The following is a 27,545-nucleotide window of genomic DNA, read 5'->3' as shown; positions in this document are numbered from 1 at the left end:
TGTTACAGGCATAATATAATAAACATCTGTTTCACTCCAAGATACGATATAAATTAAACAAAGCATGCTGCAAAATATATAGGCCAATATATAAAAAAATAAAATAAAAAAACTGAACTAAATCTAGACAATTGAAAAATTAAATGCAAACATGCTGAGGTTTTAGACTGGTCTCCCTATAACATAATATATATATATGGTTTTGTGAAGTTTTGAACTGAAAATAAAATGTAGGCTAAATATAGTATTTTTAATGTTTTAGGAAGAAGTTTCTTATACTCATCAAGCCTGCATTTATTTAATCAAAAATACAGAAAAAACTATAATATTGTGAAGTTTTATTAGTCTAGCTACCATTTAAATTAATGGTTATATAGGCTAGCCTATTTTAATATCTACTTTGAAATATAATTTATATCTGTGATGCAGAGCTGTATTTTCAGCATCATTACTCCAGTCAAATGATCCTTCAGAAATAATTCTAATTTATTATCAATGTTGAAAACAGTTGCTATAATTATTTTTTTTAACCTGTGATACTTTTTTTCAGGATTCATTAATGAATTAAAAAGTTAAAAATAACAGCATTTATTCAAAATATAAATATCACTTTTTTTTATCAATTTAACACACCCTTGCTGAAATAAAAGTATTAATTTATTTCAAAAAAGAAAGAAAAAAAATTACTGACCAAAAACTTTTGAACAGTATATTGTTACAAAAGATTTCTATTTTAAAATAAATGCTGTTCTTTTTTTTTCTGAAAAAAGTATAACAGATTATAAAAAATATTTATATATTAAGCAGCACAACTGTTTCCAACATTGATAATAAATCAGCATATTAGAATGATTTCTGAAGGGTCGTGACCCTGAAGACTGGAGTAATGATGCTGAAAATTCAGCTTTGCATTACAGAAATAAATTATATTTTAAAGTAGCCTACATTAAAATAGAAAACCATTATTTCAAATTGTAATAATATTTCACAATATTATTTTTTTCTTTCTATATTTTTGATCAAATAAATGCAGGCTTGGTGAGCATAAGATACTTTTTTTCAAAAACATTATATAGCCTATTTAGACTAGTAAACATATAACGCTATACGCACTTACATCAATAAAGATAGCTAGGACATATTGTTCTGTTTTAAATTATGTTTTATATCACATTTTCCTCCTTTTTGAGGGGCAGTGCGCTGTCGCTTTAATAATTGAGCCATCAGACGCTATAGTGGGAGCCAAAAACCTTTTCCGGTCTTTTTTTCCCTCTCACAATTTTCCAAATAAACCACGTCCCAGGCACAGACAGGGTCTGTGATTTTCGCCAGAGGTGACTCGCCTAAAAAACGATGCTGAAGTGTGTGATATTGTCCCTTTGCGTGGGCTTTGTGTTGGGCAGCTCAGTTCACAGAAGGGGACATCTGGACATCACCGAGACCCTGGAGGAGCATGTGGCACACGGACAAACCACTTTAAACGAGATGTTCAGGGAGGTGGAAAAACTGATGGAGGACACGCAGCAGAAACTAGAGGAGGCTGTCCACCAGGTATGACTGGAGAAACAACAATCTCAGCAGACTCAATTTTGTTTTGCGACATGTCACATGCTTAGGGCTAGGATTTCCGATTCGTAAACGAAATTTGAGTCGGATCTTTCAAGGTATCTTTTTTAAAACATGTTCACAAAACATCGAACGAATCTCATAACGGATTTGGTTTTAGTAAATAACTTTTAATAAATCCTACAAAAAGTTGTAGTATTCTTCAGTGTATATTTTTAAGTAGGATATTTTGGTTTTAAATCAGGCTTGCTGCAAACTGAACTGGGACACATAAAATTGTAAAAAATAAAAACATTCCCCCGGTTTCACAGACAAGGCTTAAGCCTATAGTCCCGGACTAAAATGCAATATTGAGCTGTTTTAACTGAAAACAACTTTCACTGTCAGTGCCATATTGTCTCAAGAGTCAAGATGCACACCATGTAAGTTAGCCTAATATTTTTTTCAAAGGCATCTTTATAAAAGGTAGGCTATTTAAATGTCCTAATTGACCTAAGGCTAAGCCCTGTCTGTGAAACCAGGCCAATATTAACAAAACTTTATCGACAAAAACCGTAATATGCAATGTGTCTGAATGATTTTTGAACCGGTTCTTTGAATCATTAGAATCGATTACTAAATGCAAGATTTACCTCAGAATTCTCAATGTTTAATTAAAAAGTACTTATTTTTCAAAACATTATTCTCATCTAGACAATATTAATCTTCTTATTTGATTAATATGCACAATCAGATGGAGAATGAGTCATCAAAATCGCTGTTACATGGACGCAACTTTCCTGCCAGTTTTCACAATGAAACTACAACAGAGATAAAGCTGGGGAATCGGACCGTACATCTGATAGAGAGAATCGACAAGGTATTTCATTTGTTTATTGGCTTGTACTTGATGTGATTTATATTTATATTTGCACTGTATTGACATGAACAGAACTTCATTGTGCTCATCATGCCTTTGTAGATTGATTTGCCTTGTCTCTATCTGCAACTTACTCCTGGTTTTCCTGTAGGAAACAGATAATAAGACCGGAAAGACACATTTTTCCAGAACTCTCATTCAGGACACTGAACGGTGGAATGAAGTAGATCACGTGAGTCTATATTTCATCTATAATATCCCATTTCACTTTAAGTTATAATAATAAACCATTTAATTGATAAAAAAGTGACCAAATAAACAGATATTAACTTCCAGTGAACCCTGAAGTGAGTTTGTCGTCACTTTGGCAACCTGAGTTTAGAAAGCAGAGTTTATTTATTAAAACCAACATGGATTTTCCACTTCACCAGTCATCAAACTAAGACCTTCCATTTGCACGGGAAACATGTGGCACATCATTATGGATACTATTCTAAACATGGACGATCCTTGTAAATAAAGTAGTTGAGGGACAGATGGTCCACATCAGTCCTCTTTCCGCACATTTTGTATTGTTGCTGTGACTAAAATCTAAGCTTTTACTTTTTATAAGGCTTATAAAAGATGCCCTCTACAAAAATTAGTCTTTTACACACTGGATCATTCAAGATAAACACATTCCCCCGGTTTCACAGACAAGGCTTAAGCCTAGTCCCAAACTAAAATGCATGTTTGAGCTGTCTTATAACAACTTGCACTGACTTTTCAAATATGTCAGTGCCTTTGTTTCGTCTCAAGATGCACACCAGTAATGTTTTTTTTCCCTAAGGCACGTTTATAAGATATTTAATGCCCTAATTGAACTAAGGCCTAATCCTGGCTTAATCTAAGCCCTGTCTGTGAAACCGAGCCATGATGCCTTAGTTTTCAAGACTGAATGTAATGTTTAGCATCCTTCATTTCTACACTCTCAATTCTCTCGAATAACAGACTAACTGTGTTTAATAGCTTTTGATTGCAATAAGATATATCAGACAGCTACCATTATATCTATTCCAGAGTAAAACCTGAATATATAAACATTACACTTCTGGTCCTTCTGCATTTCTGCAACGATTTTACAGATGGCAGTGCCATTAGAGGCTCTTGTTCAGGCAGTCTTCTGGCACCAGGACAATATATGGTGAAATTAGAACAGCTGGAAAAAATGCATGGAAAGTGGTGCACTGGGATTGTGTGGTCGAGAGTTAGTGCCAGCAGCCATGTTGCCATGAGGCAGCTCTTAGTGCTTTCTCCCGTTTGCACAGTGGCAAATTTGAGCTCACAGGCAGTTGATAAGCATTGTCAGTGTAGTAATGGACAGCTAGTAATTCTTTTGCAAAATAAAATCCAAATTTGAACAACAATCAATACTTTATTTCATGTATTATAGGACTAATTACCAAAAAAGTAATAATATATATAGATATGTTGGTTTTCATTTTACATACTGTATATTTATTATTGAATAACTTATTAATTATTATTAAACAAGATAAAATTATTAAAATATACAATTACACATACAAGATATGTACTGTATAAATAATTATATACTGTATATATATATATTTATTTATTGATATCAATTAATATGTATAATGTATGTAAATATGTTTAATCATTATATATCACTTAGAATATATAAAGGTCAAATATTAATTTCATATATATATATAATATGTATATGTATATATATTTACATATCACTCATTCATTTTAAAATTGTATGAATTTTGTGAGGATGTCTTATGTTTTTTACACATTTTCAGTTGTCTTCCAGAAGAACTTGGACCTGAACTTCCTGTTCTTTAGGAAAGTTTTTTTTTGTTCGTGAGGAATTGCTGAGAGTTTTTTTTTTAACGTGACTCACTCACATTAGTCTAGACTCCAGGCATTGTAACTCTGGGGGGAAGGGTAGTGGTAGTGGTAGGTCGCTGTTACAGCTCTCACAGGAGTGAAGTGCTGAGATTCTGGACCTCCAGATCTGTAAATGTGGAATTAATTATGACATCGCTGATGAGATCATCAGGCGTTAACTTTTAAAAATGACTCCTGTTTGTCTGTATTTAACCGCAGGGCAGTTGGAGACTATTCGCTATTCTTTATCTAGTTTATTTGTAAATATTTTCAGCGGACTGGAAATGTTCAAAATATTACGTCTTTTCCCTCCTTTTCCTTAGGATATAAAGTTAAGTCACAATTTCCATCATAGCAATTTCCAGCATCAAAGAAAGTACAAGCACACAAAGGACTGTTTTTGTGAATACATTATTATCTTCACTCATCGTGAGAAGCGTAGATGAGCTGAATGTTCCAGACAACACAAATGTGTTTTTCAGTTAACGGTAGGCGGTTGTTTCTTTGAGTCCCCAGCTGAATTTCTGTCTGGCAGGCGAAACACCTCGTTGGAATTTCTTGCCCTAAAGTACAAAACAAGACTTACTTTTACAGAACTTAAGGAACAATACTGTAGGATACAGTACTTAAAAGAAAAATTCCCCTGAAAATGAGACAAACAAAAATACTGTCATCGTACTCGCCCTCATGCGGTTCCAAACTTCTATGACTTTCTTTCTTCTGTAGATTATAATAGATGTTCCATACAATGAAAGTGAATGGTGAACAAAAGAAGCACACTAGTACTGACCACCACTAGTCAGAGATTTGGGAAATTTATGATGTTATGAATCTGATGTCGAAACATGAAAATATAGTCCAGCGGAATTTACTGTATGAATAGATTGCTGAACTGTATGTACAATAACAGTGTTTCTGTAAAATATAATGTCAGTTTCATTAATGTTCACACAGGAGTGCATGATTGACGAGGACTGTGGGGACGACAGCTTCTGCCTCTATGAGATCATCACCTCCAAATGCATCCCGTGCCAGACGACTAATATGGTCTGTGCTCACCTTTTGTTAAAAATAAAATAAAAAAATCAAATCATACAAAATGCATGTTATTTTCTATTTAGTACTGTCCTAAATAAGATATTTTACATATGTTTGCATATAGTCCACAAGACAAAACAAATCTGAATTTATACATAATGACTCAAAAGTTTACATACCCTTGATTCTTAATACTGTGTTGTTACCTTGTGATGGTTGTTCTTGAGTCCCTTGTTTGTCCTGAGCAGTTAAACTGCCCAATGTTCTTCAGACAAATCCTTCAGGTCGGTCAAATTCTTCAGTTTTCCAGCATCTTTTGCATATTCGAACCCTTTCCAGCAGTGACTGTATGATTTTGAGATCCATCTTTTCACACTGAGGACAATTGAGGGACTAAAATACAACTTTATATAAAAAAAAAGGTGAAACACAATGCATTAAGAGTCGGAGGGGTGAAAACTTATGAATAGAATGATGTCCAAATATCCAATTTTTCATGTATATATATATATATATATATACACGCACACATTTTTTGTTAAAATATATTGACATTATTTACTTCTAGGAGTGCACAAAGGACGTGGAGTGTTGTGGAGATCAGCTGTGTGTGTGGGGTGTGTGTGCTCAGAACAGAACCAAAGGACAGTCTGGAACAATCTGCCAGTACCAGAGCGACTGCAGTCCTCAACACTGCTGTGCCTTTCACAAAGGTGGTGTAATCTTTGTATAGATTATCTCAGTTTTAAAGTTATGGATTTTCGTGTTGTAGGATTTAAAGTCTGGGACAATGGTAAAAACTAAATCTATGAATAAAATGCATTTCATAAGTAGCAAAAATAAGACATGAGAAAAAGTTTTAACCTTCATATAAACAAAAGAAAAAGTTGTAATAAAAATCAACCGCAATGATTTACTGTAAAAGTGCCTATATAAGCAACTGTTAGATAAGCAGTTGGTTATATTGTAAAACATCTGAAAAATATCCTGTTTCACTGGGCCTCCCAGTCCGAAGGTTTCTCCTCATAGTACTAAATAATTGTTTCCTTATGAATTTACAATTGAACTCCTCGCTCACTCGGTTCAGTGTTCCTCAGTTGTCTTACTGTTGCCAAACATGCATTCATCACACTAGATGCACACCAACAACATTTGCTTTGGTTTTGACATCAGCTCATTTCCTGAGTTCTGGAGTCCATCTAATCTTTATCTCCTTAACTTCTGCTGTACCTCTCTCTGTAGTCTCTATTTCTCCCTCCCTCTTCTTTTTAATATTTCAATTTTTTTCTTCTCTCCAGCCCTGCTCTTCCCCGTGTGCCGCCCCAAGCCACAGGAAGGCCAAGGCTGCTCCAGTCACCCTAACCAGCTGATGGAGTTATTGCTGTGGGACGAGGAGGGGCCGCGGGAGCACTGCCCCTGTGCTGCGGGCCTGCACTGCCAGCCTCTCCAGTGAGACCGCAATTTCATCACAAACATTCCTTGCATGCGTCTATCTGGTGTGTTGCACACGGCTAAGCAGGTCTGGCCTTATGTGTATAGACATTTTCATTTTTTGTAATTGTAATCTAGCCAGCCAATCAGATTGCAGCTTGCGGGTAAGGGAAAGCTCTTGGTATTTTACACGCACACACACACACACACACATATATACACACATATATATATATATATATATATTATGTATGTGTATATATATATATATATATATATATATATATATATATATATATATATAAATATATGAGATGAGTATTTACAAGTGTGTATTTATATAAATATATATATATATATAAAATATAAATGCATACAGACTTGTAAATACTCATCTCATATATATCATATATATATATAATATATGTATGTGTGTGTGCTGTCAAATCAAATAATCGTGATTAATCGTAACTAACAAAAAATATTATTTTTATCTAATGTGTATACATTTATTTATTTATATATATGTGTGTGTATGTATATATAATTTTTTTTGTAATATTATGCTCAAGCCTGCATTTATTTGATAAAAAAAACACATTAATATTGTGAAATATTACAATTTTAAATAATGGTTTTCTCTTTTAATATACTTTAAACTATAATTTATTTCTGTGATGCAAAGATGAATTTTCAGCATAATTTCTTCAGTCACATGATCCTTCAGAAATCATTCTAATATGCTGATTTATTATCAATGTTGGAAACAGTTGTGCTGCTTGATAAGCATACAACTCATTTCAAAAACAGCAATTTTTACCAGTTTTTGACCAATACACTCTCTCTCTCTCTCTGTGTGTGTGTGTGTATATAACCCCCAAAAAACCCTCACATTTATCTGTTTTATTGTTACAGGAAAAGATCAGTGTGTGTAGATGAGAAGAACTCTTCTGGTGAAAGAAATGTGGACTGATCACTCCCACTGAAACTTTATCAGTTTTGTAATTTTGTCAGTAATCCTTGTAGCATCAAAGTGCCTTTTTCCATTTCTTAATAAAATCGAAGAAACTAATTTATAAAAACAATGGTTCCATCTTTGTGTGACTTACAAAGATAACGTGTTTTCAAAAAGTGTAATATTTTCATAGAGAATGACAGTGTTCTGAATGTTGACCTAACTTGATATATTCCTTCCTAATAAATATGATTTCTGGTCATTTTTGGTTGACTTTTGAATAGCAGATGTTTAACAGCAAAAAATGCAACATAACTTGTTGAAATATGAACAGCAGATGGCAGTGTTAAATCGTGGATATGACTAAGAACACTTAAAATTTAGTCATTTACATTAACTGGCTACAAATATGAATCTTTCAGGGGGGGGGCTTTAATGTTTTACAATCCATCAACTATTAGAAATATTTCTTGTAAAAAACAACAGACATTTACACGACAGATTCGGTTTCTTTATATACCGTGACAATATTTTATCTTAAGGCAGCAAGTTAAGTGCTTTAGTTCTATTAAATCATAGTTATGTTATGTACTGCTTAAAACAGTAACCACCAGTAAACTGAAAATTAAGTTGATAGTTTATTCTTTATTTCTTTTGGTTTACAAACGAAAGGCACCCATTGATTTTTAACCCTCCACTGACTTTTTAATGTGGCAATTGCAATTTTCTCAATAAACATTTTAGATCATTACAGGATATTAAACAAAAACACTACATATAAATAAGGCAGACAAAATGGAAAAAGAGGGAAACAAACTACACTTGTCCAGTCAAGGCCTGACATCGACTTGATCTTACATTTTATAATGACCAATGAAGAAAATTATAATATTACCACCTTTATAAAATGCTGTGATCCGTGACAAAAATACCAAATGATGCCTAATTTTACTCATCACAAAGATAAGTTGACTACTATACATTGCAATATATTTTACCATATTTCAAAAAAAAAAAAATACTCTTGATGAGACCTGCATACACAGAACTCGTTTTTCAAACTTAAACTCCCACATAAAAATATGGATGCTGAAATGAAGGCAACGATCATTTTTATCAGTTCTTTAAACCGTTAATAGAAAAGACAGAATAGTTCATCTATAATAAGCCATCGTTCCCTGGTATTATATTAAGCTGTGCAAAGAGTCCTTGACATTAATTGTGATCCGAAGCACGAGTGACCATAAAAGCAGCATTTACATCTCTTCTTTTCACGCCATAAACAACCACTTCCTATTTATTTCAAACATGGAAAATACTTGGTAGCAGACAATGTTAAATTACAGTGTTTTATCTAAATAGAAGTACAGAAATGGTTTAGAAAACATACATCCGTTAGCTCTTTCACATTACTTCAACATTCAGACAGGTCACAGAATAAATCGGGCGAAGAAAGGAAAGAAAAACACTTAATCCAGTTAAAATATGAACCGTCACCCTCTGATATGGAATCGAAGCTCTGAAGAGCGTAAAGAAATAAGCGTACGGTTTTATACGAGAGTTTTGAAAGTCAACATATTCGGTTTTCTCGGGCTGCTTTAGAGATTTACACAAAAGATAACGTGTTTTATGTACAAAAGTCCATTACCTGAACACTACTAAGTTTATGGCAAGAAACAATAATCGCGCTTTATCCATGAAACTCGAGCGGAACGAAAGTGTAAAATGTTCGTTTGACATCAACGGTTTTACGAACCTTCGACGCAAATTCCTTCTGCTCATGTTTATTAATGAAACTCATTATTCATAAAAGGCAACAGGTTTAAGCGTGTGAAAACCCAAGGCTTGCGTTTGCTAGCATTTGTTTTTTAGGAAAACAGACAAGCCTGATTGATTAAAAGCGACTGATTGCTTTCACAAAACATGAGACCCCAACCTAAGTTCAACTAGCACAAATAAATATATTTCAAAATGACATGGTATTGACCAAAGAAGAGAGTGTGAAGACACAAGCATAAGGCCTGGAATCAGACGCTTAAGATGCTTATTTGGTGACACGTCAATTCCCTTTATCTCGAAGAGGGTGAGAGGAATTGGAAAGAAGTAAGGCAAAAGAGACGAATCGAACAAAGACACTGGGCACATGATGAAGATCATTTTTGAGCTGAGACAAAGCCATCTCTTTTTTTTCTCTCCTTGTGCTTCGTTGATAACAGTTAGAAAAGGGGCCATTGGCGCCAACAAGTATGAGCAAGTATGTAAACCATAATAATCAAGCGTCGCCCACAACCTGTTTGCGTTCAGGAGGTGGAACGGGTACAGGAAGTGCTCAAGCGCGTCGCTCTCATTATGCTGTGAGAGCTTCTTAGACCTCGAGCCCTGAAAACTCATGCTTTCTACATAGCAGTCGAGTGCACTTGCACCCTGTGATGTTGAGGGCGCACTTGCGCGGGAGGGGAGGATAGCGGATACTATGCCTGAACGCTTGACCCTCAGAGTTCAGAGTGTCGCAAAGCAGAAGTGTGTGCATAGCTGTCGGGAGGGGGAGAGGGGGGGCAGCTGGGGGGGGGATTCAGTATCTCATGGTGCTGGAAGCTCTGAAATAGGAGAGGAACTTGAAGCACAAGCTGACGACGAAGTACCAGATGTTTCTGGCCATCTGTGAACGGGCGATGAAGATGCGCCAGATCAAAACTACCAAGATGGTGTTGAAAGTATAGCGAATGTTCCGCAGCCTACGGGAAAAGAAAACAAATAAAAAACATTATTGACAAAAAGGAAAATAATCCATATAATAATATCTTTTATACATATTATCACATTTAAATTTCATATTAGTGGCATCTCCACTGCATTTATATTTGACAAGTCGATAATTATTTTTACTTCATGGCTGATATTAAATTACACTATTCTGTAGGGATGCACCGATACGAAAACTTTGGCCGATAAATCTAAATCCATATTTTGTTAAATCATTTTTGTGAGCCTGATTACTAAAGTCTCACCATTAAAATCTATGTCTCAAGCACACGATTATAATTATGTTCTCATTATAATTTTATGTAGCCTTTATGACAGACTTGCGCTGCACATGTTGCACATCATGAAGAACAGTGCGCATTTGAAGCGTCTCAGCTGAAGCAAATAATCCAGTATTTATCAGCTTTAATATATCGGTCGCAATCAGCTTATTGGGCCGATAACGATAACATAAAAAATTAACATATATTGGCCAATAACGATATGATGGCAGATATATCGTGCATCCCTACCATTTCGTCTAAAAAGATTTTTTAAACTTGACTTTAGGCATCAAAACATTATAACTTACAATATGAAAATATGAAAAATAAGTATTTATAATACTTTAGATAAAAACATGAAATAAGATTTATTTATTTTTCACATATGGAGGTGGTTTGAAATGCAATTCCAATGAGATTTTTACAGATGCATCTCAGTCTAGATAAACCCGTTTCCCCCCCATTAATTTACAATAGAGTTCAGTGGGCGACAGAGACATTTGGCAACGTGACAAAATTGAGCAGCTGCATACGACAATTACTATTTCAGTGTGACTGTTGCTCTAGATAATCAGTTCTCCTCAAGGTAACCTTGAGAACGTCAATACATACTTGTTCAAGTGTTTGCGTGCCGCTGGGAGTCCTGACAACTCTTCGTTGAGAACATACTTCTTAGTGCCCATGCAGTAATTCTCCATGTATTCTGCCCAGTGTAACTGCCTGACGTCAAAGTTAAATACCTGAGCACAAAAAGAACATTCAACTCAAGAGTTCAAGCATTGATAAAAGTCAGAGACGAATTGGAATGAATATTTCATTCACAAAATAATTGTAGTGTACGGACACATTTCAACCGATGTAAATCATGATTCAGTCACAGATGAGACTTTTCAACTGCGCTAACGGCAGGCTGAGAGTGTATTGATAGTACATATACACAGACCTTCTTGTCCTCGGCTCCCATCTGGTTCATGAGCATGGTGACGTTGTCTGTGTTCCACACCCACGAGTGGCTAGTGAAGTACTCCAGCACCATCATGGCCTTGTGCAACCGAGTGATTGTCTTCATCATCCTGCGTCGCCACGGAAACAACACAGGGAACGAGTGCGAGGAAAGGAGAAATGCATAGCTTCAGTAAGCATTGAAGTGGGCTGGATGTGGAGTTTAACCCCCGAAAGGGCATTTAACTTAATAAGAGCAGATGGTGACAAACTACAAAAGTAGTTTTAAGAAACCACAGCTTGTATATAACTTAATCTGGATGGTTTAGCGATAGCAAAATACTGACTTCCATGCAATGCTTAATTAAATAACAAAATGTAGGTTATAAGAGAAGCCCATTTCTGCCCCCAGAGAAAAAAAAACCCTGGTAACTGTCAGATAAAATGTAAAATATGAAATATTTACATGTTTAAATATAAAGAACAGAAAAAGTTGCAATTTTTTACTAGGAGGAAAAAGAGGCTTCCATAGGTTAGCTTTCCCAAATAAAGAGACGTAAATAAAATAAAACTATGGAGCCCTGAAAGGTACCTTTGCAAAAATAAAACTAATACTTTGCATGCGCATGAGAAACTTTTTATGCGCTCACAACTAACAGTTCACAGGAATGTTTTGTGGCCGCGCGTTATAATTTTATTACAACCCATTTCCTTTGTGTGTTACTGTCGTCTTACTATGAAGAAAATGAGAGCATGGAATTAATAGAGATCTATTTGCTCAAAATCTAACTTTCATTAGGATAGTAACTCTAATATCAAGGCCTTATGTCCTCTTCAACGCATCCTGTGTGGCGGCCGAGAAACCAAACCACGAAATGGGCTGATGGCGCAATACTGCTGTGTGCATCGCCCTATTTGCCAAATTCAAGGGGCCATTAAAAAAAGATTGGTACACTGAAAAGTGCTCAAAATGTGGCTTTTATTTCAAGGCCTTATGTCCACTTGAACAAATTTAACTCTGTGGTGGCAAATTTCTCTGAAATAGGCTGATGAAGCAATTTATGAACCAGTATGTAAAGCATATAGGACAATGCACAAATGAAATAAACCACACTGTGAAACCACACTGTAAAATAGGCTGAAAAGATAGTTACCGTAAAAAGTGCAAATTTGGATACTGTAAAACCGTGAAAGTGTACGCAAAAGTCTGTATATTTTTTTATTTTTGCAAAGGTCAAGGGGCTCTAAAAAAATAAATAAAAAACTCAATTAGTCAAAAAGAATATATGAAGACTTTCTTTGACCCATTCATCCAGTCGGTTATTAGTTTCAGGTTAGATCCCATTGCAGCACTTTCGAACCACAATCCTCCGGCAAACACAACTGTGGATTCCCATTATGTTTTGGTTGAGCAAAGATCACACGGTTAAAAGACATTGAAGGATCTTGGAGGGCACCTGGGCGCATTTGTGTACTTGAGATTATTTTTTCTGTGTTTCTTTGTGTACATCTATAAACTGCACCAGATGTAGATCAAATTGTATCAGGCTTTTTTTTTTTTTTACAAAGCACTGTTGGAATTGTAAATGTCCAGAAACGCCCAGTTTCCCATCAAGATCGGTTGGATGACTGCATGCATATAATTAGAACAGCAACTTTTAAAAATCTCCAGATACCAAACACACCTACTCACTGCAACTTAAAAGCATTTTTGCACAGATGGATCAAATATCCAACTTATACATCTTATTTTTTTATGTAAATTTAGAAGGACAGATCCTTGTAATTATATTTTAGTGGATTAAACTGGGGACTTTCAAACCTTTTAAAGCCAAGGTCCCCCAAATATGACCCCTTTGCAAAGGAACGGCATTTTAATAGATACAGGCAGCTGTGTATCTACAGAAACAAACCTTTAAAAAATTAAAAAGTAAAATTTAATTGCATCCTAGACCCCAGTTTGAAAACCCCCGTCTTAAACCAATTCCTAAAGCAGAGAGTTTGGTACCTGGCCCCATTGCTTATATTGAGTGCTGTTCTCGGATCAGTTTGGCGTTTTTGACAGAAAACTCTTGTGCAAACTGTCCGTATCTGATCTGAGGGGAGCACTCCGACTTGCTTGGTGAGTACAGGCGTTGTTGATCAAAACATCATTCCCAGCTTCCATGTTTCCATATGCTACAAGAGTAGACCAAAAGACCTCTCTTGAAGACTTAATGGCATGGCTCAGAAAAAGAAAACAAAAAAAATAAATAAGATAAAGATGGAATTATGGAATGGATCCATCTCCTTTTCCAAAGAAGTAACAAAAAAACGTGCAGGACTCCATGCAGTTTAATGCTATCCCGCCAGCAGCGTTTGTCCGATGCCATGAAGTCGAGCAGAAGGCCGGGCGGGGCGCTTCCTTCCCAGCACGCCGGCCGGCCATGCCACACCACGCACCCAACACCCAGTGGTGGAGGTGAGGGAGGGAAGGAGGGAGGACAAAGAGGTGGAGAAGCGGGTACTGGAGACCTTACCGGGGCTTCTGACCCGTCAACATGAGAAACCCGTCATACAGCAGGGCAGGGAGGGTGTGACTCACTGTGGTCCAGTACTGATTGGTAAAAGGGTTGGATCGCAGGTTAACATTGGGGCGTCTGAAAGCCTGTTCTAAGGGGTTGGTCTTGAACGTCATGTTTATGCAGTACTCTGCGAAAAGGAATACAGGCATACAACATACAAGAGCATTTTAAACACAGAGCTACACACACACACGGCTAAGCACACACGTGGACGGGAAGCGTGCAGAACCCAGTCTGCGAGTGGGTTATGCATCCTTGCCCAAGACGAGGAGAACGACACGTGATGGCTAGACCGAGCGTGGAGGAGGAAGCGTGGGGGAGGAAGCGTGACGAAGCGGTCGGATTTACCTGGGCTCTCTTCCTGACATCCTGAGGAAGAGATCATATAGGAATGCTGGCGCCTTGTGGCTTACAGCAATCCAGTACTGATTGATAAGGTGATTGGTTGTGAGATTTACATTTGGCCGCCTGAAGGCCTGCTCGAGGGGGTTCCTCTTGAAAGTAGACGTAACATGGTACTCTAAGAGACAAAAACGGGTTTAACAGTAAACGGCACAGGTGCGCATGACTTGGTTCAGTGTCAAAAAGCAACACGCTCATTTAATTAACATAGTATTAGGGATCCTTTTTAAAGTATCATCCCATTCATATATGGTAAAAGTCATCTTAGTAAGTAACCAGGGCTCAACAATGACGAGAGTGCTTTGGTCCAGTTAACAGAACTGTCATTTATTTTAAATTAATCACAAAAAAAGTAAAATGTGTATATATAAATAATTATATTAATAATCAAGTATACTAAAATATTATATGTATACACACACATCAAATTATGTTTTAACTGGTTTCGTAAGGTATTATCTTAATTCTGTCTGATACATAAAACATTTTTTTTTTTTGTTTAGGCAGTGAACATTTGGGCAGGGCAACAAAAAAAAATCTGTATTGTTGAGTCCTATGGATTGCTCCAACTGCAAAACAATGCTGATTATAACTAAACATTCATTTGAATATTAACTAATTAATTAGGGATGAAAAGGTTCCAGTAGAAAATGTGAACAATAGGGGCTTTCGCACCGGAGGAACCTATTCCTAGTTCCTAGAACTATTGGTGAAACTACGCGGATGTCGGCGCGTTCGCACCGCGGGAACTAGGAACGATTTTAGTTCTAGGAACTCTTTTGGAGGAACTAATTTAGCTGCTACTTCAGAGTAGGGTCTAGACCAGCACAATAGAAACTACCAGTGACGTTAGTGTACGCGGATTGGCCGAACGCACGCGAAACACCAGCACCCGCCATTTTAAAAAAAGCTATGTAAAAACACAGATTATAGCCTATATGTTTACTCCAGAAACTAACTATATGAACATGGAAAGCAGTGATAGATGGGCCTCTTAACCTCTACGCTGAGGAGAAAATCCAACGCAACTTTGAGGGGACCAAGCTAAACATGATCATGTATTTCTGCTCAGCTAGCAACCCTGGACATCAACCACACAGCATACCTTTTCATATACTGTCTACTTTCTATGTATTAACGTATTAGACAGGACTGTTGGACAGAAGAACTAATGAACAGAGAATGTGAGCACTGTTTGTTTGTCAGGCTCTGGCGTTCTCAGCGCCATCAAAATAAAGTTCACGTCACTTCAATTTAATGGTGGTACAAATGCAACAGCAAAACGGAACCATTAGTTCTCGGGGAACCACCCTGGTGGCTAGTTCCTAGAACTATCCGGTGCGAAAGCCCCTAATATGGTTCAGTACACTCTTGTACCATGGTTCATCTAATGTCTCGAATATCTATTTATATCTGTAAATAGATATAAATATTTTCAGTCCCACTGAATGTCAGTTACTCATCACCGCGATAGAATGAGTCAAACCTGTTTTATGAGATCACTAGAGATGATATGCGTGTTGTGATAACAGTAACAACGGCATTGAAACGTATTCCAACAAATGCTTAGTTAAAAGGGAATTGTGTCTCTCAACCTAAACATGACAAGTCAGACACTAAGGCCTGAGAGCCAAGAATTAAATATACAGTTCATTTTTTTTTGTTAATCTTTGGCGTGTGTAATGCTCAATCATCATGGTATATACATATTCATACAAAAAGAAAAACATACGGCACATTTCGCTGCAATATGCAGCTAAATGCTTGTGTAAAAAAGGGTCTTTTGAAAATATAAATGTTATAAAAACAGTTAAGTTTAACTCAAATAATGAAATTTACATAACAGAGTGTTATACCCTCATAATTAACTGCTTAATATGGATAAAAAAAAATAGCATTTAGTAATATAATACAATATAGTAGGGCTGTAAACGATTAATCGCGTGCATGCATGTATATATTTGAGAAATATTTGCATTTATATACTGCATATATATTTTATATGATTAATATTATATATATATATATATAAATAGAACTATTGTATATATAAATAACACATTTTTCTTAAATATATACATGCATGTGTGTCTATTTATATATACAAAATAATTATACACAATACACACACATATATCATGTAAAGACAAACTTTTATTTTGGATTCGATTAATCGCGATTAATCGTTTACAGCCCTAAAATATAGTATAACAATATATCATATTACATTATTTATATATTACATAATTATAGGTATTAGATAAACATTTTCAGCAAATAAATAGGTTAATAATGTTATGTAAAATAAATATATTTCATGAATTAATATTACCATAATGCTTAGTTTAACTGATTTAATGTAAATACTTGATGCGTTATTACTTGAGGAGGTAAAATTATATTTTAACACTGCTGGTGTCTAAAAATAAATAAAAAAGTTCAATTGTGATTTGGCCAGTGAAAATGTATAATTAAAATGGATTAAATTAACGTGTTCAGCAATAATATAATATAATGATGAAAGGAAAAAAACTGATTACAGCACCACTACACCAATCATAATTCATCTACTAATGGTTATCATAACTCATTTCTCCCCACCCTACTTCACTTTCATGGAAACCTGAAAACAATGAAGCTGCATAAATCCCAAGTTAAATCTGTTCCCATAAAAGACTGAGTCAGCTAACGCCCATAATAAACACGTACGCATGTTCAAACGTGACACGGTTTTAAAGCTCATTCATTTAACGTGACAAGTTCCTCGATTTGCAGTTGGAGAGCAAAAATTAAATGGGGAAAAATGAAGCACTGAAGGCCAATGTGGGCATCTGAGTCATGCAGCGATTTGTTTGAAAAAGTGATTCATACCAACTTCACCCCAGTGAAAAGGATTGATCCCGCCCGTCGTGCAGTTGTACACCAACATACTTCTCGGCCTGTGATGGAGACAAACGACACTTTCAGAAAACTGCCACTATCTATCCCATGACTTTATTTTCCAGTGATCTGTGCGTGAGGGATCTAATGTGCCTGTTGGTGTTTGAAGTGAAGATAATGGGTAGACGCTCAGTCTAGGTGCTAATTCTGGGTTTATCACCAGGTTCACTCAGATGTGTCGGCCAGAACACCACTTAAGGCCAAATATTCCAGAGTATGAAATGAAGAGCTGAGAGAAAGTTCTTATTATTCCGTTTATTCTTTGCTTTTTCTTGTGTGAGTGAGTTTGAGGGTGAATGTAATTTTGAGTGTGTGTGGTTTCTATAAAGAGAGAAACAAAATACAGATGAATAAAGGAAACATGCATACACTCATTCCTCCTTAAGCACTAATATACATTACAAACATAAAATAAATAATAGTCAGAATATGACTAGCCTATATATCTCTTAAACTCTAAGAATGTAAGCAGAAAGAAAGGATTCAAACACTTATATGGGATTCTCAGATTTCCTACTATGCATTAAGTTACCAATAACATAGATATAACCTTCTGTCGTCTATAAAATACTTCAAAGCCTCAATAGCGGTCCAGATAAAAATATTTAACGCCACTTTTTGCTCAACCAAAGTAATAAACATTCATAACAACAAATAGTAAAGGATAAGCATGTCTAAACACGATGCTGTGACATATTTTGACCCGACGTACTGAATCAGATGGACCGAAGCTAGAAAGTAACGTACGAACGTGGATATAATCAACACAACGGTCGCGTAGCGACCCTTAACCTCCTAACTCTCATCCATAGCAAATAGCAGAAATAACAGCAGACAAAGAAATACAATATCACGAGTAATGCAGCAGATATACTTACTTTCCTCATTTACGCACACTCTGAAGAAAAGTGTCCCTCACAATTATCATCCGACCGACGATCTCTATCTTACAGCATACTAACAACTGTGACAACCAACCGACTATCTCTATCGTACTGCATACTAACTGTGCAACGTCAGATATACTATACAAACCAGCGCGCGCTTTACCGTCACAAGCACTGAATACACGGGAGTAAACATGAAACATAAAGCACAATATGGTCTAAATACTAAATAATTAATACTAAATAAAGCAAAACTAACATAACTTTGGGGCCTTTTCTACAGCCGCCCCCGAATGTATGTAATACATTCGCTCATCATTAAAGGCAACAAAGTTCTATGGCTGGGGTGTAGTGGCAGGAGTGGAACCATCTCCATCTTCTCCAGAAGGAAGTGCAGGGAGGACAACCAGCCTGGCAACTGGCCGGGTGTAGATTCTCTCCTTCACCTTAACATCAGCGGACCTGATGTGCCCGTCAGGGCTGGGATGAGTCTTGACTACTTTCCCAATGGGCCAGAGGGCCCTCGGAAGATGTGGATCAGTGATCATCACTACACAGTCCCCTGCAATATCAGCTGGTGTAGCCTGCCACTTCTGGCGAGCTTGCAGACTCGGCACATAGAGTCGGATGAAACGGGCCCAAAAGTGATCAGCCAAGATTTGTGAGTGTTTCCAGCGGCGGCGACAGATGAGCTCACTTTCGGGGTAGACTACCTGAGGTAGCGAACCATCAGGCCGCCCCATAAGAAGAACACTGGGAGTCACTGGATCTGGGTCGCTGGCATCTGAAGACACATAACCCAAGGGCTTACTGTTAAGGATCCCTTCTACCTCAGTAAGTACGGTGCGAAGCACTTCTTCTGGAACAGGCTGAGCACCGACTGTGGCATAGAGTGCGCTCTTAACTGAGCGTATCTCCCTCTCCCATACCCCTCCGAAGTGGGGAGCTGCTGGGGGGTTAAAGCGGAAGGAGATCTTCTGTGGTGCAAGGAGATGTTGTAGTTCATTAGACATTCCAACGAAGGTCTCACGGAGTTCTCGCTCACCTCCCTTGAAATTTGTCCCCTGATCGGAGAACAGCTCTGCAGGCGTTCCTCTACGGGCAATAAACCGTCGAAGGGACATCAGAAAAGCATCTGTATCAATAGAGGTAAGGAGGTCCAAGTGCACCGCCCTAGTTGTGAGACACTTGAAGATGATCCCCCATCTCTTCTCTTGGCGCCGGCCCACTTTGATCTCAAATGGCCCAAAGCAGTCCATCCCTGTAGAATAGAAGGCGGGCTTGAAAAGGCGCAGACGGGCTGATGGCAGGTCTGCCATCTTCGGCACTGCAGGTTTTGCCCTCCATCGCTGACAGTCAGCGCAGCTATACTGGTAGCGGCGGACAGCCTCACGCCCTCGCAGGATCCAGAAGGAGCGTCGAAGCTCTGCGAACACCCGCTCTGGGCCTGGGTGGCGGAGGCGGTTATCGAAGTCTTTGATCAAGAGCGTAGACACTCGATGACCTGGGTCTAAGATGACTGGATGAAGAGTGGTCAGTTCTAGGCCTTCTGCTCGACGGAGTCGTCCTCCAACACGAATGAGCTCTCCCTTTTCATCCAGCTCTGGAGATAGAGTGCGAAGTCGACTGCTCCTGGGGACTGGTTTACCAGCTTTCAGGAGGCTGTACTCCTGCTGAAAACTATCCCTCTGAGCCCTCTGAAGTATTAACTGTTCAGCCTGTCGGTAGTCTTCAGCTGTGGGCTTATTATTAGAGTTGGCCGCCCCATGCAGCTCCTGCACTGTCCCTTCCAGCAGCTCCTTCCACGAGCCGTATTGGTCCACATCTGAAGTCAACTGGCTTGATGCAACTGCGGCGACCCCACAGAAGATAGACTTGCGCAGCTCTGAGGTATCTTCTGCTTGGTCAACAGTGGGGTCTACTGGCCATGAGTCTGGACTGGTCAGGAGGAAGGCAGGTCCCAGGCTCCATCTATTTGGCTGAACAAGCTCTCGCAGCTTCTTCCCTCGGGTTACGTCATCAGCAGGGTTTCTTGCGGTATCAACATATCTCCAGGTATGCTCGTCAGTCAGCTCCTGTATCTCGGCCACGCGGGTGCCCACAAAGACCTTGAACCGGCAGGATTCAGACCTCAGCCATGTCAGCACCGTTGTGGAATCTGACCAAAGGGTTGTCCGATCAATGTGGATGGTAAGCTCCCTCTTCAGCACCTGTGAGAGCTGTGCACCAGTAAGGGCAGCACAGAGTTCTAATCGGGGCATAGAGTGAAATCGCTTGGGAGCGACTCTGGAACGGGCCATCAGGAATGACAGATACACTTCACCGTGTCTGTCAGTGGTCCGGAGGTACGCCACTGAACCATAAGCCTCTTGTGAGGCGTCGCAAAATACATGCACCTCTCTCTGAAGACCGGAGATGTCCACGGACTTCGACAAGTACGGTCGGGGCAGGGTGACTTGAGGTAAGACTTGAAGTTCTTCTTCCCAGTCTTTCCACTGCTGCAGAAGCTCCTGCGGTAGTAGTGGATCATCCCATCCCCTGTGTTTGTCCCAAAGGTGTCGAACAATTATCTTAGCCCTGGTGGTGTAGGGTAGGATGAACCCCAAGGGGTCGTACTGACTCGCCAGCACCTTGTAGATATTGCGCATCGTGGGAACACCGTACTCCACATGACGATGCTTGTAACCAAGGACATCAGTGTGGAAGAGCCAGCTTAGCCCTAGAGTAGATTCCGGGGTATCCGTCTTGTTCTGAGCCAGCCATAGCTCAACACTAGCAGAGCAGCTCTCTTCTGGTAGATGACTTATTACACCTGGTTCGTTGCTGGCCCACTGACGTAGATCGAAGCCTGCAGACGCAAGAAGGGCTCGTAGTTTGTCGACTAGATGCCTCGCCTCAGCAATAGTGGGGACACTCTGGAGGCAGTTATCTACATAGAAACATTTCTGAACCGATATCCTCACCTCTTCATCTGGCTGGCTGTTATCGGAGACGTGGCGTTGTAAGGCGAATGTGGCACAGCAGGGGCTACATGTTGTACCAAACGGTAGCACCTGCCACTCGTACACTGCAGGAGGTCCTTCTTGACTGATGTCGCGCCAAAGAAACCTGAGCAGAGCACGATCTTCTGGGAGGAGGCGAACTTGGTGGAACATGCCTCTGATGTCTCCACTAACTGCAACTGCATGCTCTCGGAATCTTAGCAGAACTCCCAGTAGTGATGCTCCTAAGGTCGGCCCAGGCAGTAGATGATCGTTGAGGTTCTGCCCTCGATACTGATAGGAGCAGTTGAATACCAGCCTATTCTTGCCATTATGGCTCACCATATGGTGAGGGATATACCATTCCTCACGACCCTCCTCGTCGGAAACTTTCGGTCCACACTTGATGACAGAGCCCGCCTTTATAAGTTTGTCCATCTCCACTCTGTAGGCTTCTGCCCGTACAGGATCTCTGGCCAGTCGCCTCTCTACACCTCGTAAACTGGGCATTACGGCTTCTTTAGTAGCCTGAAAGAGCGGCATGTCTTTCCGGCGGAGCAGCGGGGTTGCGTAACGGAGAATGCCATCAACCTCTACCCTGATGGTTTTGGCCTCCAGGATGCTGATGGCCTCTTGGTCCTGCCTTGAACGAGTAACTAGTTTCTCGCTTCTGAATGGAACAGTGTCGACCTGCCATAATCTCTCAACATGTTTCATCAGCTCGCTCGCCTGGGGTGTTACTGTTGTAAATAGACACTGCTGTGGTTGAGCGAGGTGACGGACTACACTCGCTGGGCCCTGCAGAGTCCAGCCCAGCCTTGTGCGGATGGCAGCAGGCCCACCTGGAGGTCCCAATCTGACAGGTTCAATGGGAGTGACGAGATGGGGATGGTCACTCCCAATAAGAAGCAGGGGCTTGACATTTATAAGAGTCCGTATGGGAAGGCCAGTGAGGTGCTTGTAGGTGCTCCGGAGTTGCTCCATGGGGTAAGTATGGGCAGCTAGTCCAATACGACTACTGGTGAATGCACCTATAATCTTGAACTTGGTCTTTGGCTTTGATGGCGAAGAAATGGAGAACGACACTGATGCACCACAGAGGATCTGCACTTCTTCTCTAATTGTGCGTAGTGGTAGGTCCTCTTGAATCCCCTGCACACCTAACTTCTCTGCAGCATCTGGCAACAGCATAGTTCTCTCTGAACCGTCATCAAGTATTGCATAGGTGTTGATTGATTGGTCACCATGGTGAATGCGGACTTTGACAACTTTCAGAAGGACCCGACTGCCTTCAGTGGGTCTGTCTAGATACAGAACCTCTGTTGTGCCCCTTGTGCCTTGGCTTTCTGCTGCCGGTGTTGATGCTGCCACCTTGGGTGACCTCATATTCACCTCATGCAGCACCTGGAGGTGTTTCCCTTGGCAGAGGCTGCATGTCTTTTTTAAGTTGCACTGGGCCGCCTGGTGTGGCCGTGCACATCGCCAACATCTCTTGTTACTCTTTATCCATTCAGTTAGCTGATCCTTTGTTAGCCTGGATACCTCTGTACACTGGCTAAGGTAGTGTTCCTCGTTATTGCAGAATGGACAGTATGGCTTGCTCTTGTTCCATTTGAAGGAGCTGCTTGTCACTGGAGCCTCAGGTTTCTTAGCGGTGTCCTTCACACCATGGAGAACAGTGGTAGGTAGCTTGCCCTTCCTACCCTCATGTCTGGACACTGGCTTCTCCCGAGCTCCTCTCACAGCTAACTGTCCTTCAGAGTCCTGACACCAAGACTCGTATTTCAACCAATCTGAAAGATTAGTTAGGGTGTGGGTTTGTGTGCCCTGATGGTACATGCAGCGGCGAAACTCAGCTCTCTGCTCAGGTGGCAGCTTGCTCAGCAGACGAGCAACATGTGAGCCACACTGTAGTTCCACTTCACCCTCATGGCCTAGTGTCTTCAGCATTCCCACAAGTGACTGTATCTGGAGTGCAAACTTCTCAAATGCAGCAAAGTCTCCCCGCCTTATGTCTGGTGAGTCCATCACAGCAGCAATACGCCTCAGTGCTATCTGATGTGGTTGGCCAAACTTGTCATTTAGGGCAACCATTGTGTCTGAGAAGGGTGTTGTGGAGTTAAGGTAAGCATCTGCTATTAACCTGGCTTCTTCTAGTTGCAGGTGATCGACCAACACTTGGTATTTAAACAGCTCAGATGCATCATGTGGTAAGAGGTTCTCCAATGAGATCTTGAGCCGTGCAAACTCACTTGGGTCCCGACTTGAGAAGTTGCGGATTGTTGGGCGTGGCCCACGGTAACTTGGCTCTGGGACATTGTAGTTATGACCCTGAGGTGAGCTAAAGGGCAGAGGTTTGGTCCATGCCATGCCTGGATGTCGCTGTTGGGGCGTTGGGTTGCAGCCAAACTCACTCCGTTGACCAACATAAGCTGTAGGGTACTTGGGCTCAGCTGGAGGTAATCCGTGTGGCTGCGGCAGAAACTGAATGGGCTTGAACCAGGGCGGTGGATGACGGCCAGTGTCATCCCATGGCTTTGCAGTATGAAGGGCCCCACGTGCTGAATGATTAACTTGTGGCTGGCCCACAAACATGTCAGGAGCTGGGGCTGGCAGTGCTTCTTCCTTAGTGCTTGGAACCTCATCTATTCTCCTAATAAGCGAATGTAGCATAGGTGGGTCACTAGGCAGAAGTTTGTCCATTACTGGGTCTGGCCATGGTGGTGGTGCAGGCCAATCATCCTCTTCCTCTGCTTTAGATTCACTTTCAACAGGTGGCCGTGATGACATCACCGTTAACTCTGGCTCTCTGGTATGAATAGAGGTTGGACTCTGCATGTTGCGAACAGCATCTACTAGCTGTCTCATGTCTGCTCGCAACGCTCTAAGCTCGACTAAGTCTGATGCCATGTGCCGCTGTGTCTGCTGCAGGAGGTGTCTTTCATGACGAATGTCATCTAACTCAACTTGGCTCTCCTCCTGTGGATGTATAGGGTGCAGCGCTGAAGGTAGGGGAGTAGAGTAATCTCGTAGCTGTTCCCTAAACTCTCTCTCTGGAAACCGCTGGGGGGCTAGCTGATTCTTCTGGCTGTGCTGTTGGTTCTCCGTCCTATAGCCCAGGTCCATCTCCTGAAGAATAGCATCCCGCCTCTGCAGGCGAAGGGGAGAGTCATAAGGGGAGGTGAGGGGTGTCATCCTGGCATTTCCCTCCTGGTGAGTACTCTCTAGTTCCTCTCTGTACCTCTCATCGATGTAGCCTCTATAATCAACCTCATAATCTGCATAGCGCACAGGTGGGCGAACATGCCGTCTGGGACGTGCACCACTAGCATCATACTCTGGATGTAATTCCATCTCTGACGTAAACCCAGTGATCCGGCTCGAAGGACCATCAATGAAGTGAAGATAATGGGTAGACGCTCAGTCTAGGTGCTAATTCTGGGTTTATCACCAGGTTCACTCAGATGTGTCGGCCAGAACACCACTTAAGGCCAAATATTCCAGAGTATGAAATGAAGAGCTGAGAGAAAGTTCTTATTATTCCGTTTATTCTTTGCTTTTTCTTGTGTGAGTGAGTTTGAGGGTGAATGTAATTTTGAGTGTGTGTGGTTTCTATAAAGAGAGAAACAAAATACAGATGAATAAAGGAAACATGCATACACTCATTCCTCCTTAAGCACTAATATACATTACAAACATAAAATAAATAATAGTCAGAATATGACTAGCCTATATATCTCTTAAACTCTAAGAATGTAAGCAGAAAGAAAGGATTCAAACACTTATATGGGATTCTCAGATTTCCTACTATGCATTAAGTTACCAATAACATAGATATAACCTTCTGTCGTCTATAAAATACTTCAAAGCCTCAATAGCGGTCCAGATAAAAATATTTAACGCCACTTTTTGCTCAACCAAAGTAATAAACATTCATAACAACAAATAGTAAAGGATAAGCATGTCTAAACACGATGCTGTGACATATTTTGACCCGACGTACTGAATCAGATGGACCGAAGCTAGAAAGTAACGTACGAACGTGGATATAATCAACACAACGGTCGCGTAGCGACCCTTAACCTCCTAACTCTCATCCATAGCAAATAGCAGAAATAACAGCAGACAAAGAAATACAATATCACGAGTAATGCAGCAGATATACTTACTTTCCTCATTTACGCACACTCTGAAGAAAAGTGTCCCTCACAATTATCATCCGACCGACGATCTCTATCTTACAGCATACTAACAACTGTGACAACCAACCGACTATCTCTATCGTACTGCATACTAACTGTGCAACGTCAGATATACTATACAAACCAGCGCGCGCTTTACCGTCACAAGCACTGAATACACGGGAGTAAACATGAAACATAAAGCACAATATGGTCTAAATACTAAATAATTAATACTAAATAAAGCAAAACTAACATAACTTTGGGGCCTTTTCTACAGTGTTTGTGTGGTAGTCCGACCTGGCGTGCCTCTGGGAACCGGAATACCAGGCAGCGGCCAAAGTTGTGTTTATGACCACGTCGACTGGCACGAGGTCAGCGACAGCGTTATTTGAAGCCCTCATTGTTCGTAGAATCCCCTTTCCTGCCTGCACAACCAACAAAAAAATCCCAGCTTTTAACATTAAGTACCAATAAACAATGATACGAATGCAGTAAAATGCCAAAGTGGGTACTCACAGCGATGAATATCCCGCTAGGCCCATTGAAATTATCAATCCAGCCCTGGAAAGAAAGAGAGGTGTTCAAAATCCAGGCAGTATGTTTTAATGATGTTTGAGAATGTAAATGAGCATATTTACAGGGAACGGTTCCTTCCAGCTGGCTCCTACTATAGAGGGCCTGACGATGGCGATATTGAGGTTTCCAGACTCCTGTTGGACGAGATGCTCCGCCAAGGCTTTAGTGAACGTGTATGTGTTAGGCCGCTCGCCTAACAACTTTGGCGTTATTAAAGAGACAAGTTTGTCGTCCATCCACCTGTCAGTGTCGTACAAATCCAGGAAATTGAGGGAAAGCAAAAGAAGAGTTGCGTCTAGTTAATCATGCTTGAAATAGCTTCAATGTTCATTTTGTGTTACTTGCATTTTATTTGTAGTTGTGTAGGCAATCTTTTTAAAGCTTTTTATTAGCAACATCATTTTTTGGTTATAAGATTGCAGGATCCACAGACAAGAAGAGTGTTTTGTAAAGACTTACTCCAGTGTGTCTATAAGCTTCTTGTAATCGACAGGTGGTGGATAGACCACCTCTTCGATGAGCTCTCGGTCGCAGTGGGCGTAGGCTGTGGACACGTGGATAAACACATCCAAATGCTTCATACTGTGAGCCAAACTAACCATCTTCTGCGTGGCCAGCACATTTAACTGCATGGCATCTCTGCAGCAAGGGGACAGAAAAACAACAAACACTGAACTCCTGTGACACTGCAGAAACATGAGGTTTTGGCTATACAGATGTGAACATAAACCTGCAGCGATTTCTGTAAAACTCATGATTAGGGATGGCGAAAACTACTAAATTTCTTGACCGACCACCGAGCCTCATTAGCCGGTTGAAACCGGTTAACCAACTAGTTTAAAATATGCTACGCTATTTGAAATAACAGCCATTTTGAGCCGCGCCTGCAATTTCGCAACTCTGTTGCATCTCTCTGCCGCTCTACCTCCCACTCACACACACACACACTGCCCCGGCGCCGCCCTTCCACTCACGTCACTTTTTAAAAATCCCCTACAGCGCGAAACATGAGTCCCGCAAACGCGGCGCCGTGGAGCTTGTATGTAATCGGAGGACAAATGGCTCCTTAGTTTCGAAATGGTTTGGGTACAAGGTTATCGCGTTAGAAGCTCATTTGAAACATTGCCGCGGCTCATTTAAGAAAATGACAGCTCCGAAGAGACGCCGCTTTAGTTTGAGGTAGTGCTAACAATAATAAAGAAAGATGATGATCATCATCACCTTATCTGTTACCACTGAAATGTAGATGTAATGCATTTCCATATTTAAGCACTGTATCACACAAGTTGCAACTT

The 27,545-nt window shown here is 40.1% G+C and overlaps 2 protein-coding genes across 3 annotated transcripts in view; one reads left to right on the top strand and one right to left on the bottom strand.

The window, feature by feature from the left end:
* The first annotated feature begins 1,190 nt into the window (after positions 1-1,190).
* Positions 1,191-8,102, top strand: dkk3b (dickkopf WNT signaling pathway inhibitor 3b). Its single transcript, XM_079604450.1, has 7 exons — positions 1,191-1,551; positions 2,300-2,425; positions 2,577-2,657; positions 5,279-5,371; positions 5,931-6,075; positions 6,661-6,811; positions 7,709-8,102. The coding sequence occupies exons 1-7, from the start codon at positions 1,354-1,356 to the stop codon at positions 7,764-7,766; spliced, it is 852 nt and encodes a 283-aa protein (XP_079460576.1). The 5' UTR covers positions 1,191-1,353; the 3' UTR covers positions 7,767-8,102.
* Positions 8,103-8,368: 266 nt separating this feature from the next.
* far1 (fatty acyl CoA reductase 1) overlaps positions 8,369-27,545 on the bottom strand; it is a 29,477-nt gene continuing 10,300 nt past the window's right edge. Inside the window, exons 4-12 of one of the 2 annotated variants that reach the window (XM_079604448.1) lie at positions 26,710-26,889; positions 26,313-26,490; positions 26,191-26,235; positions 25,972-26,099; positions 17,554-17,621; positions 14,629-14,800; positions 11,718-11,847; positions 11,387-11,514; positions 8,369-10,483 (exon numbers count right to left, since the gene is read on the bottom strand). In XM_079604448.1, the coding sequence (XP_079460574.1) occupies positions 10,321-10,483; positions 11,387-11,514; positions 11,718-11,847; positions 14,629-14,800; positions 17,554-17,621; positions 25,972-26,099; positions 26,191-26,235; positions 26,313-26,490; positions 26,710-26,889 (1,192 nt within the window). In that variant the 3' untranslated portion in view covers positions 8,369-10,320. Of the gene's footprint in view, positions 10,484-11,386; positions 11,515-11,717; positions 11,848-14,235; positions 14,408-14,628; positions 14,801-17,553; positions 17,622-25,971; positions 26,100-26,190; positions 26,236-26,312; positions 26,491-26,709; positions 26,890-27,545 lie in introns of both variants that reach the window. The other variant, XM_079604449.1, reaches the window with a different exon arrangement.

The sequence above is a fragment of the Phoxinus phoxinus genome, assembly GCF_949152265.1.
Source record: "Phoxinus phoxinus genome assembly, chromosome: 25".
Taxonomy (NCBI): Eukaryota; Metazoa; Chordata; class Actinopteri; order Cypriniformes; family Leuciscidae; genus Phoxinus; species Phoxinus phoxinus.
This window is presented reverse-complemented; position numbering and strand designations above follow the sequence as displayed.